At 42.0% G+C, this 13893-nt stretch overlaps 2 protein-coding genes across 4 annotated transcripts in view; one reads left to right on the forward strand and one right to left on the reverse strand.

Moving 5' to 3' along the window:
• The window catches only part of LOC139022100 (WASH complex subunit 2A-like), a 75245-nt gene that overhangs the window by 50531 nt on the left and 10821 nt on the right, over positions 1 to 13893 (reverse strand). For all 3 annotated transcript variants that reach the window (XM_070433164.1, XM_070433163.1, XM_070433162.1), the window contains exons 5-9: positions 11932 to 12105; positions 8751 to 8844; positions 7703 to 7764; positions 6145 to 6192; positions 985 to 1092 (exon numbers count right to left, since the gene is read on the reverse strand). In XM_070433164.1, coding sequence (XP_070289265.1) covers positions 985 to 1092; positions 6145 to 6192; positions 7703 to 7764; positions 8751 to 8844; positions 11932 to 12105 — 486 coding nt within the window. The remainder of the gene's footprint in view (positions 1 to 984; positions 1093 to 6144; positions 6193 to 7702; positions 7765 to 8750; positions 8845 to 11931; positions 12106 to 13893) is intronic.
• On the forward strand, positions 1206 to 1756 carry LOC139022150 (cytochrome c-like). Its single transcript, XM_070433226.1, has 2 exons — positions 1206 to 1213; positions 1357 to 1756. The coding sequence occupies exons 1-2, from the start codon at positions 1206 to 1208 to the stop codon at positions 1754 to 1756; spliced, it is 408 nt and encodes a 135-aa protein (XP_070289327.1).

Raw genomic sequence — 13893 nt, forward strand, 5'->3', positions numbered from 1 at the left:
GCAAACCAGCCGGCCCCCACCCGTGCACCAGGCCTCTATTCTATATAGTAAAAGGGTAATATGCCTTCCGGCGCTGGGATCAGCGGAGCAGCGAGGCCTCCTGGCACCGGGATCAGCGTAACAGGGGGCAGTGCCCAAACCCCCTGATCGCCCTGCGGCTCTGTGTGTGACAGGGTGCGGCGCCCCAACCCCCTGATCAGCCCTGCTCTGTTCGTGACAGGGGGTGGCGCCGCAACTTCCCTATCAACCCTGCCTTGAGTGTGACAGGGGGTGGTGTCCCAACCCCCCAATCCACTGTACACTGAGCGTGACTAGGGGTGGCATCGCAACCTCCCGATCCGCCTTGCTCTGTGCATGACAGGGGGCAGCACCCCAACTCCCCAATTGGCCCTGCTCTGAGCCCGACCAGGGGCTGCACCTAAGGATTGGGCCTGCCCTCTGCCACTCGGGAGCAGGCCTAAGCCAGCAGGTCATTATCTCCTGAGGGGTCCCCGACTACTAGAGGGCACAGGATGGGCTGAGGGACCTCCCCCCTCCCCCCGAGTGCACAAATTTTTGTGCACCGGGCCTCTAGTAATAAAATAAAGAAAAATAAACATATGCACCCTATACAGATCACCTGAGATGGGTGTTCCTTCGAAGAGAAGTGCTCCATATTTCTTTATTTTTTTATACTTCAAAGAGCTAGGTATAAGAAAACTATCATGAAGTCTTTGGGGGGGGAGGGGGGAGGAAGTATTAGGGTCTTAAAACTCTGGAAATGAATATATTTTAAATGATCTGACTTGTAAAACTGTAACATTTGAAACAGAAAGTGATACTGGCTAGGTAACCTGAGATGCTCAACCATTATTTTTAAAAGTGTAATTGAAAATACAAATATGATGTAAAATAAGATGGTTACAAATATAAACACAATATAAGGAATGAGGCTTAGGTACTACTTCTAAACCTTGCCAAGAGGTAGCAACCATATTTTCTTACAGGTCTAGTATTCTCTTCAATATCCTCAATATCTTCCTCCTCCTTCTCAGAGTCAGCGAAGATGTCACAGCCATCATCATCCTCTTCATCACTCATTTGTGGAGTGTGCTAAGAGTATAAACCACCAGATTAGAATTGTTAGATAAGGTCACCGAGCTAAAAAAGATACTGCTACTTAGCTTTTTGGCAAAAGTGTAAGTTCATTGAATGCAGCAAAAATTATGAAGCAGTACATGTGCTAGAACAAATAATACACATTTATTTTTAGCACAAGAATAGTAACATGAGATATTAAAAATACCCATCACTAGAGAAATGATTAAACTAAATCAGTATCATCCCATCTTAATAAGAATACTAATACTCAATAAGAATACTAAAGGAGTTAGAGAGCCGGACATCTGGCTTGCGAGTGGGAATCTCCGTGTTGCGCGCGACTAACGAGCCATTTAAAATAGGTGATGTTGAGGAGGATAAGAAGATTTTGGTTCAGAAGTGTGCCCAGGGCCATACTGTGGAGAAGGGAGGCAAGCACAGGACTGGGCCAAATCTCCATGGTCTCTTTGGGCGAAACACAGGTCAGGCCCCTGGATTTTCTTACACAGATGCCAACAAGAACAAAGGTATCACCTGGGGAGAGGCTACACTGATGGAGCATTTGGAGAATCCCAAGAAGTACATCCCTGGAACAAAAATGCTCTTCGCTGGCCTTGAGAAGAGTGCAGAAAGGACAGACTTGATAGCTTATCTCAAAAAAGCTACTCATGAGTAATAGCTGGCCACGGCCTTGTTTGTGACAAAGGTCTCATGACTTTTTTTATGTGTACCATATTTAAATTGCCTTCCTATACCAGAATTCAGAGCATGAATGGCTAAAAGAGCATTTCTTCCGGGCAGTCCTGATTTAAATGAGATTGGCTTGTGGTTAAATGAATATGGCCAGCTTTTTGAGCTTTGGTGATAATTTTGGTTCAGCAAACCCTGTCATTGTCCTTCCTTCTAAAAATATGATTGGACTTGATTCCTAGTGTTTAACTTTTCACAGAGGTGGTAAGTACCATCTCAGAACCTGCAGGAGACTGGCTTACATTTAGATTTCTATGACTGGTTGTGTGAATATGTTTAAATTCTGAGGAAAGCCCTTCACTGTCTCTTAGAACTGCAAGGCTTGCTTGTGTTCCAAGTTGTGTTCATCGGCCTGTTAAAAGGAAGGGCAGCAGGTAAGCTGGCAGTGACCATTTTATCTCTTTGGTCCCAACTCCGCCAATTTAATAAAATTCCGTGTATCTAAACTGTTGCCTTTTACTGAATGAAAGGCATTTTAGTGTGGTTTATGTATAATAACAAATAAAGAGTATTTAACACTTCTACGTTTCATAGATAACCTTTAAGGTCAGATGCTTTTAAAATTCAGCGTGACAAGGTATAGTAGCAAACTTTGTGAATTCTTTAAGTCAGACTAAGTTATAATTCAGGATTGTCTTTTTTTTTTCTTTATTGGTTAAGGTATTACATATGTGTCCGTAACCCCCCATTGTCCCCCCTCACCCCCCTCAGGATTGTCTTGAATAGCTATTCACTGACAATAGATGTGTGTGATTGGTAATGGTGCTTTTTGCCAGCTCACTAGGATTAAAGTAGAGAATAGATCATTAACACAAAATGATAAATCATGTCATCATAAGGCTTAAGATAATCAAAAACAAAGTCACAGATAAAAAAAGATTACTAAAAGGATAATTTGTAACAATTGAAGAGCTATTCAAGGAATCAAGTGAAAAAACTCTGAATGATAAACCCAGTATGATACTCTGCAACCCCCTCACCCCTACGCCATCTGCACGGGCACAGGTATACTTGTAAAAACAAAGAAAAACACTTGGATATATACACTGCCAGATCATAACACCAGTTACCTCTGAAGGATATGAGAGGATGAAGACTGGAGGGCTCAAACTAAGCTTTATCTGTGAAGCTCTAAATTTTATAAAAGCAGCCACTGGTGACCGACCAGTGTGGCTCAGCAGTTGAGCATCGACCTATGAACCAGGAGGTCATGGTTTGATTCCTGGTCAGGGCACATACCCAGGTTGCAGGTTTGTAAGATGTGCAGCAGGCAGCTGATCAATGTCTCTCTCATTATTGATATTTCTATCTCTCTCTCCCTCTCCCTTCCTCTCTGAAACCAATAAAAAATATATATTTTTTTAAAAAGCAGCCACTGGTATAATTGTTTTAAAGAATGTCTAATGTTTAAATTAGTTCAAATTAATTATATATTCTTTCTACTTGGCATCTGCAAGCATTTGGTGAATAAAAAACAGTAATCTAGTTACTAAAAAATAAAAATAAAAAAATTTTAAAAATGCCAGGCACCATGCTAAAAATCTTTAGAATTCTGAGGTTAACTGTGGCACACAAAAATAGTCCATCTTTAACAATACGAACAAATGGTAAGCCAATGCTTTTAATCACTATATTGTATTGTTTGAAAAACTGTCTGAATTTACAGATCTTAATGGCAAATTCCACAGAAAAAAATTGGAGTTATTAAAACTATAGAGATTAGCCACATACAACTGGGAAAATACAAGTACCAACCAATAAGTACTAAATCCTTCAATTGACAGCCGAAAATTTTTATAAACAAATATTTCCCACCCTGGCCAGTGATGGTCAAAGGTTAGAGCATCGGCCCGGTTCAATTCCTAATCCATCGCATGTACATGGGTTACAATACAGGTTCAATTCCCGGCCCTCCCTTGTCGGGGAGCGGGCAGGAGGCAACCAATCAACATCTTTCTCTCTCTCTCTCTCTCTCTCTCTCTCTCTCTCTCTCTCCTTTCTTCCTTTCTCCCTCCCTCCCTCTCTTCCCCCTTCCCTACACCCTTCCACTCTCTCTAAAAATCAATGAGCCTTAGCCCGTTTGGCTCAGTGGCTAGAGAGTCGGCCTGCGGACAAAAGGGTACCAGGTTCGATTCCCATCAAGGACACATACTTCAGTTGTAGGCCTCTCCCCGGCCCAGGCCCTGGTTAGGGCTCATGCAGGAGGCAACCAATCAATGTGTTTCTCTCACATTGATGTTTCTCTCTGTCTTTCTCTCTCCCTAAAAAATCAATGGAAAAATATCCCTGGGTGAGGATTAACAAAAAATATATATTTCCCAATTAGGAAACAAATGCAAATTGGGACGATCTCTATATACCACCGTACATATATCATAGTAGCAGAACTCGTAACCCCTGTGCTGAGGAGATTGTAGGAAAATCATTATGCAGGATCTGTAACTTGGAATGTCCATCTGATTGTAAATATCGAGAGTCTTTAGTATAACTCTACACAACCTTATGCCTAAGAAAGCAATTCACATAAGCAAAGGAGCTTTCTGTATGAAAATACTGAATACATCATTATCTCAAAAATAAAATCCTAAAAATAAGCCATTTTCCATATACATTTAGAGACTATGACAGCATCATATATTAGTGTGCTTAAAAATATAGTTTAGCCTGACTGACGTGGCTCAGTGGTTGAGCATCTACCTATGAACCACGGTTCAATTCCCAGTCAGGGCACATGCCCAGGTTGTGGGTTCAATCACCAGTGTGGGGCATGCAGGAGGCAGCCGATCAATGAGTCTCTCTAAATCATTGATGTTTCTCTCTCTCTCTCCCTCTTTCTTCCTCTCTGAAATCAATAATAAAAATATATTTTAAAAGAACAATAGAAGTTTAGCCTGGCCTGAGTGGTTCAGCTGGTTGAGTGCCATCCTGTGCACCACAAGACTACTGGTTTGATTCCAAGTCAGGGCACATACTTGGGTATGGAACTCAACCAATCCATGTTTCTCTCTTAATGGGTGCTTCTCTCTCTCTCTCTGTCTGTCTGTCTGTCTCTCTCTCTCCTCTCTCTAAGCATGTCCTCAGGTGTAGATTAAAAAATTTACACACACATATACAGGGGTGGGCAAAAATAGGTTGACAGTTTTGAGTACATGAAACACATCTATATATATAAAAGCCTAAGCGACCTTTATGACCAGACAACCGGCCAGTAGCTATGATGTACACTGACCACCAGGGGGCAGATGCTCAATGCAGGAGCTGCCCCCTGGTGGTTAGTGCACTCCCACAGCCAACCTCCCCCGGTCCCTCCCCCCCGGCCGGCCAACCTCCCGCAGGGCCCCTCACCCCCCAGCCCTGACCAGCGGCTGATTGGCCCTGATTGCTGGCCAGGCTAAGGGACCCCACCCATGCACAAATTTGTGCACTGGGCCTCTAGTAGTTAATAAAGCTCTTATAATAATCATAACCTGCATGTCTTTTCCCATACAAACAACTATAAACCTAGTTTTGCCAACTTCTATATATAGAAGTTTACAAAGCAAATTACAAAGACTATTTAAAGTGACAAGTACAAGGAAAAACTTATTAATATAAAGTAGCAGAAAATAAATTATATATATATGACAAAAAGAATACATCCTTAGTAGGATACAAAAAAAAATTTTTTTTTTCTTTTTTTAATCCTCACCCAAGGATATTTTTCCATTGATTTTTAGAGAGAGTGGAAGAGAGGGGAAAATAGAGAGAAACATCAATGTGAGAGAAACACATCGATTGGTTGCTTCCTGCAGAAGCCCTACCAGGGCCCAGGCCAGGGAGCAGCCTGCAACTGAGATACGTGCCCTTGACCTGAATTGAACCCAGGACCCTTCAGTCTGCATGCCGACACTCTATCCACTGAGCCAAATTGGCTAGGGCAGGATATAAAAAATTAAGACAATGATATTAACACAGTAAGATTAGAAGATTCTTTTGAGCCTTATTGTTACTGCTACACTGTCTCACATTTTAAAATGGAGAGAGGGATTCAGTTTGGGTAACGGGCTATCTTTTAGAGGTTCTGCTTCCCAATTTTGTTTTTTGCTTCTTTTTTTTCTGAGAAAAATTAAGACAAAACTATAAAGTAAAATTATATAAATATGCATACATATGTATGGAAGTAGCCTAAAAACATGAAATTATTGAAGGAAAATTAGTTATAAATATGAATAAATCCTTATTTTCTCATAAGTCATTCAAAAGTAATTTTAGTACCTAGTTAGTATGCTTCAATTAACTTCTAAAAGTAAAATCACTTTAATATATGAGCCTTACCTGGGTTGGATCATTGTCACTATGATTGGCAAAATCTTCCTCTGACTCCTTTAGGGGGAAAAAGGCTTTGTCGTTAATAGAGGTTTTACTTAGAAGCACAGAAGTAATTTCAGGTCTAAGTCTTTGGGGCTCTTCAACACTCAGTCTCTACTGATACTGGTCACCTGAGCATTAAGGTTTACACGAGGTGGATAGCTGACAATATCGCATAGGGCTGTTCCAGGCAACATGTAATTTTTTGTGGTTAATTAAAACATCTCTAACAATGTGTTCATGTCCATCTGCACTATCCACTGGATTTAAAGTAAGAGTTGCATATTTAATTAACTAAATTATCCAAAACTGGTTTGTGTTATTTTACTTTTTATACTCCATTCTCCAGATTCCCTTCTAAATAGGATAACTACTTCATCAGGCCCAAGAAGGGAACATCAGTGTTTGCCACCAGCAATTAAGTAAAGGCTTGCATTGATGGCTAAAAGCAAAGGATTCAGCTCCCGGCCATCAGTTACGGCGAGGTTATTTAAGAAAAGCTCATTTCCCACTGTTAGGTGTTTTGTTTGAAGGGCTGGCTGAAGGAGGGCAGGGGAAGAGGATGAGAGAAAAAAGAAAGGAGACAAGTATATGCATACAATGCCGTCTCCTTTTAGAAATCTACGCACAAACATCTCTAACCTTTGCAATAACGGATATTCTGTCTAAAGGAACAAAGCCAGATACAACAGTGGTCAAGATCCACAGACCCTGAGGTCCTAGAGCAGAGTCAGGTTACACTCTGGATATGAAGATGCTAGTGGCAACAACACAGCTAACTCTAAGCATTACTCTGGTCTAGAAGGTTTTATAATAAAGGTTTCAATAGTGTACATTTTTCCTAAAATTATTCAAAGATAAAACTTACTCAAAGACTGTATGTCAGAAAGAGATCCCACCAAAATATCTAAGCTGCCCTTTCAAAATTTCCTATATAATAAAAGGCTAATATGCAAATCGAGCAAATGGCAGAATGAATGGTCGCTATGATGCACACTGACCACTAGGGGGCAGACACTCAATGCAGGAGCTTCCCCTGGTGGTCAGTGTGCTCCCACAGGGGGAGTGCCACTCAGCCAGAAGCCCTGAGCTGGGCTCATGGCTGGCAATCGCAGCGGCAGTGGTGGGAGCCTTTCCCGCTCTGCAGCAGTAATAAGGATGTCGGACTGCCCCCAAGAGCTCCTGGACTGCGAAAGGGCGCAGACCGAGCTGAGGGACCGCACGCCCACCCCCCGAGTGCACGAATTTCGTGCACTGGGCCTCTATTATTAGTATAAAGAGGATTTGGTGGGGAGGTGAAGGGAGAGAAATGGTAAAAGGGATTAAAGCAGTTTTCCTTGTTTTTGTTCACAAGACATAAATGAAATCCAATCCCAAGGAAAAAACTTCACAATATGGCTTCTCTCACCGTTGAAGGGTTTATGAAGACATACTGCTAATTCACAAACATGTTATTTACTTAGCCTGCTAAACACACCCTAAGTCTCCTGCCAATCATGACCTGGACACACTGAACAGTCCTTACCTCTTCTTCATTCTCTTCTTCGCTGTCCACAATGCTGCCACGATTGCTGCCTACTGAACCTTCTGTTTAGAAGAAAGATAAGGTTATCACAAATATTCGTAAGAAAATGTGCTTAGTTTCTTCTCAAAATCACAAACCACCATATAGCAGCATCACAGAAATGCTTATAAAACTAGCTATACTGCCCTAACCAGTTTGGCTCAGTGGATAGAGCATCAGCCTGCGGACTGAAAGGTCCCAGGTTCGATTCCGGTCAAGGGCATGTACCTTGGTTGTGGGCACATCCCTAGGAGGAGGTGTGCAGGAGGCAGCTGATCGATGTTTCTCTCTCATCGATGTTTCTAACTCTCTATCCCTCTCCCTTCCTCTCTGTAAAAAATCAATAAAATATATTTAAAAAAACAAAACAAAAAAACTAGCTATACCATTAACTGGAATTAAAAGTATCTTATAGTGAGGAATGAAATATTTATATAGCCTCAAAGTATCTCCCCACAAGATACTTATTAATTACAAAAAAATTATGAAAAATAAAGAAAAAAACTAGCCTGTACTCTTCAAAGATGTCATGGTTATAAAAAGCAAAGCAAAGCTTTTTTTTTTTTTACAATTAAATGCAGCGAGCAACCCTGGATCCAAATCAGAGGAAAGAAGTGACATAGAGGACATCATGGGGACAACTAGCAAAACTTGCACGTGACCAAGGATTAGCTAATAGTATTATGTCCAGTGAAATGTCCTGACTCTGCTCATGATAGTGTGGCTGTGTAAGAGAATGTCCTGTTCTTAGAAAATATACACAGAAATATTCAGAAGTGATAGCGATAATGTCTACTTGCTGTCTCTCAAACAGGTTCAGAAAAAAACAGTATGTATATACATAGAGAAAGACAAAACAAATGTGGCAAAATGTTAACAACTGGTAAAGCTGTGTGATATGGGAGAGTTCTGGTACTATTCTTACAAGATTAACGTAAAGTTTGAAATTATTTTAAAATAAAATGATAGAAATGTTAAAAGTTACTAAAGTATTTGGTGCAAAGAATACCTTCACTGGATAGTTCTCCAAGACCTACGTCTTCTTGCTCCATGAACAGCTTTGACCCAATTAAGTAAGGTAAAGGACGATCAATGTACAGATCCTGTGAAAAATAATAGAAAATAAGCCATTAAAGCCCTGACTGGTTGCTCAGTGGTTAGAGTACCATTCTGTGCACTGAAGGGTCACGGGTTTGATGCCCGGTCAAAGGTATGTACCTGGGTTGCAGGTTCAATCCCCAACCCTGGTTGGGTGTGTGCGGGAGGCAACCAATCGATGTGTCTCTCTCACATTAATGTTTCTCTCTCTCCTTTCCACTCTCTCTCTAAACCAGTGGTTCTCAACCTTCCTAATGCTGCAACCCTTTAATACAGTTCCTCATGTTGTGGTGACCCCCAACCATAAAATTATTTTCGCTGCTACTTCATAACTGTAATGTTGCTACTGTTATGAATCGTAATGTAAATATCTGATATGCAGGATGTATTTTCATTGTTACAAATTGAACATAGTTAAAGCATAGTGATTAATCACAAAAACAATATGTAATTATATATGTGTTTTCAGATGGTCTTAGGCGACCCTTGTGAAAGGGTCGTTCGACCCCCAAAGGGGTCGCGACCCACAGGTTGAGAACCGCTGCTCTAAAAAAAAAATCAATGAAAAAATATCCTTGGGTGAGGATTAACAGCAGCAACAAAAAAAGCAGCATTGGTAAGCAAAAAAATCAACCTTTTATGTTTTTATTGATTGCAGAGAAGAAGGGAGAGGAAGATAGATAGAAACATCAATGATGAGAGAGAATCCTTGATCAGCTGCTCCCCTACTGGGGATCAAGCCTGCAACCCAGGCATGTGCCCTCAACCAGAATCAAACCTGGGACCCTCCAGTCCACAGGCCAATGGTCTATCCACTGAGCTAAACCAGCTAGGGCTCAACCAATCAATCTTGAGAATCCTCAATAAGAGCCCTAAATCTGGAGAGAAGCACACTGAGGAAATCACCCAAATGGTTTTCAATGACTACTAGAGGCCTGGTGCACAAATTCGTGCACCAGTGGGGTCCCTCAACCTAGCCTGCGGGATCAGGCCGAAATTAACCCTCCAACATCCCCCGAGGGGTCTTGGATTGCGAGAGGGCGCAGGCCAGGCCAAGGGATCCCACCAGTGCACTACTGGGGCTGGGGAAGGACATGGGAGGTTGGCTAGCCAGGGAGAGACCGTGGGAGGGCTCCAGGGCATGTCCGGCCCATCTTGCTCAGTCCCAATTGGCCAGACCCCAGCAGCAAGCTAACCTACTGGTCTACTATCTGCCCCCTGGTGTTCAGTGCACATCATTGCGAGCAGCTGAGCGGCCTCAGCATATCATTAGCATATTATGCTTTGATTGGTTGAATGGACAACTGGACATTTAGCATATTGGGCTTTTATTATATAGGATGAGAAGGTAGGTAGGTATGTCCCAGTTTTAGGGAGGAAGTATGGACAAACAGGTCACAAACAAGGCACAAAGGGACTCAAGGCCTCCTTCACACTGCATCAGAGAGCCAAGGAGAAGGCTGGGGGAGAGCACATGAAGCATGGCTAGAGGGAAAAAAAGAACAACAAATATGCAAATATATATAGTCAACATAATGAACATATGTCTAAGATGGATGTGAACCTATCTGGGAGAAAAAAAAACTTAAAAGAGAATAATAATATCCCCCAGATATTATACACTCTGTATAACTCAGAAAAGTGAAGCTGGTAAAGTAAGACCAGATGATAAAACGTCAGAATGAAATGAAGGAGACAGTGTACATGATAATATATGCTGGAGACCCACCCACCACACACATTAACAATTTAAGTACAAGAAGGCACTCCACCCTAGGACAACCTCACATCTCCACTGCAGGAGGAAAGCTGACTTGTCCTCTGAGAGGCACGGCCGTTGGCCATGATATCCTTCCCTGTGAAAAGACCCAGGGATGAGGGAGAAAGAATAGTTCTGATGCTTCACACAACAAAGAGTTTAGGAAGATTAACGTAAAGGGTAGAGATACAACAGCAATCAATTTAGTGCAAAGAAAAGATAGTGATAATTGGGCCCTAGCCAGTTTGGCTCAGTGGATAGAGCATCGGACTGTGGATTGAAAGGTCCCGGGTTCAATTCTGGTCAAGGGCATATGCACGGGTTGTGGGTTTAATCCCCAGTAGGGGGCGTGCAGGAGGCAGCCGATCAATGATTCTCTCTCATCACTGATGTTTTTCTCTCTCTCTTCCCCTCTCCCTTCCTCTCTGAAATTAAAAATAAAAATTTTAAAAAAGAAAGTGATAATTGGGCACACTGTTCGCTGACTTAGGAGGCCTTCCCAAGTCCACCTGTGTGGGACTTGGAACTAATAGTGTGGTTAGGGAATACATTTCCCAGGGTCCACTGCTAACTTCTAAATCCCGACAGTAAGAAAGCAAGAATCAGCCCCGACTTGGTATGACACTAAGCTCAAACTGAAAGAGAAAAGTGCAGCTAAATGAATGAGAAGAGAAGAGTTTCGTTTTGCAGCATTTCAATTCGTAAGACACTTGCACGTCACAAGGACTCTCAAAAGCAAAATAGCAACTTTTTGTGTTTACTTGAGCCTTCTGATATTGCCCAGTTGTCTCCTTTGACAATCTCAGAGGAAGTAATGGCAAAGCAATAAACACCTATTGGGCTAACAGTCTGCTCATGAGCGTGCAGTTTCATTCATGACGGCCAAAATCTGAAAACAACCCAAATGCCTTCAACACTTCTGCAGTCTCCCTTAGCACAAGCTACAGAATTCAGGATCACAACAATCTCTACCTTTCATGAGCCTTCTTCTCATTCTTCAAAACACAATCCGTCTCTTCTTCACCCTAACTTTCCCAGCGTAGAAATCAGTTCTCTCTCACGGCACTTATGATGGTGACTCTCATAAATGCCTCCTCCCCTGACAGCCTGGTGATGCTGTAATAAGGACCCTGCGAGGAGGAACCATGCCCTTAACTTCGTATCCCCTAACGTGGCATGCTGCCTTGTACGCAGGTAAGTGCTCAATCAATGCTCTTGTATAGCAAGTTTGCCTGATGGAGTCGATACAAGAACACTGAGTCACATGCTCACTTGCTCAAGTATCCAAAACACAATAGGTTCAACAGTAAGTATTTGAACTGCATGTCTTTACCTTTGGTTCGAGGATCAGCTCCACCCGGTCATTAGCATCATCTTCTTCAGAGTCTGAGTTTCCTGCTTTAATATCTAGTTGCTCAAATGCACTGTCCAATACTTGTAAACCGTAGTTCACAGCCTCCCGAACTTTAGGAATCAGATCTATTTCTTTTTGTTCCCGGGTCTTCTCCTACAAAAAAATACCGTTCAGCATGGATCTTCAATATATTGATTCCATCATAATAAAACACTATGAATGTTCTCTAAAGCCTAGACTCATGCTCCAAAAAAATCTTCATTCGAAAGGCTGACGTAATGCTACCAAAAGGCAGATTCTGAGAAATGCCTTGACACTGACTTCGGAGTAAGTTTTAAATCTCAAGTTTGTCACTTTTAGGACAGGGATCGAAGTACCTAAGGCCTCAGGGCTCCAGATTCATCAAAAGCCCTACTGTGTGATGGTTCAGCAAGACAAGTTAGGTGAAAGCACACTAACAGTTAATGGCACACCACAAGCCCTCAAATGGCACTTCGCTTCCCTGGTACCAGAGGAGTGAAGGGCCTAGACTTAGCTTCACCGTAACTGCATCCTACTAACCTTGGTCAATGCTCCTTTGGACAATTTAGGAGTAAAGACCTGAAAGAAAATACTCCACCCGGGGTGTCATTTTTCAATGACAATTAAAAATAATAATGCCCAGCCAGGGTGGCTCAGTGGTTGAGCGTCAAGGTATGAACCAGGAGGTAGAGGTTGGACTCCTGGTCAGGGCACATGCCTGAGTTGTGGGCTCCATCTACAATAAGGGGTGTGAGGAGGCAGCCGATCAATGATTCTCTCTCATCATGATGTTTCCATCTCTCCCTCTCCCTTTCTCTGAAATCAATAAAAATATATTTAAAAATAACAATAATAATTGGACAAATGCAGTTACTTTAATAAATTTGTTTCAAACCCCGGGAGGGTCAGTTTCGTCTCTCATTTACCCGGTTCCGCATCCTAGAACCAGCTCCCCAACCCGCCCTGAAGTCTGTGTAAAGCACCAACCTGCTGAAAACAGTTCAGTCTCCATTTCCTACAGTAGCAGCTCCCAGTGACCATTCCCTCATACACTCAACTATGTCACCAATTTTGAGAAATATTGGGGGGAAAAATGCAGTGTCATTTCCCCTCTTCACAAATATTCTAGAAGACAATACATAATTATAGAAAGAACCAAACCATACGGCATTGTTTTGAGGGCCAAAGGGAAAACCCTATGAGAACTGACATTTTGATCTAAATATGGAAGTGTTTCTCACTTAGCTTTTTGTTTTGGCTGCACCTTTCTTCCACTCTGTTATGCTTGGTGCTAGTAAATGGTTGACTCTGTACTAAGGGTGTGAACATATGTTTGTGACATATAGTGTCGCTGGCCAGTCTTCTAAGTGGTTAGAGCATCGGCCCATGCACCAAAGGATCTCGGGTTTGATTCCCAGTCAAGGGCACATACCTGGCCTGCAGGTTCGATCCCTAGCCTAGTCAGGAGGCAGCCAATCAATGTGTCTCTCTTATATCGATGTTTCTCTCCCTCTCCTCCCCACCACCACTCTCTCTAAAAAAATCAATGGGGAAAAAATATACTCAGGTGACACTTAACAAAAAAATAAAATTAAAAATAGTTCACTGAATACCTTCACTTTAAAACTGAGCCCTGTCTTGGTGGAACTGGATACTATTACACTTAAAGAGTTTGCAAATCCTTGAGTACTATTAAAAACAGTTCTATTAAGAGTAGTACTAGTAAAGGCTTGTTTATTTAAAACAAGGCTGAGAACTGTAGCTGGTTTCTAATATCCTTTCCCCGTCCAACAGTTTCATATGCTACAAGTAACAGTTACTGATAAAGCAGAAAATGATCTATATTTTCTAAATAAGTTAGAGCTGATTCAAAACGCCTCCCATAATAAACTTGGTCACACTGCACTGTGCTTTCCTGAG

This window comes from Myotis yumanensis, unplaced genomic scaffold, assembly GCF_028538775.1.
Source record: "Myotis yumanensis isolate MYYU_CA2020_CCGP unplaced genomic scaffold, mMyoYum1.0.hap1 SCAF_13, whole genome shotgun sequence".
Lineage (NCBI taxonomy): Eukaryota > Metazoa > Chordata > Mammalia > Chiroptera > Vespertilionidae > Myotis > Myotis yumanensis.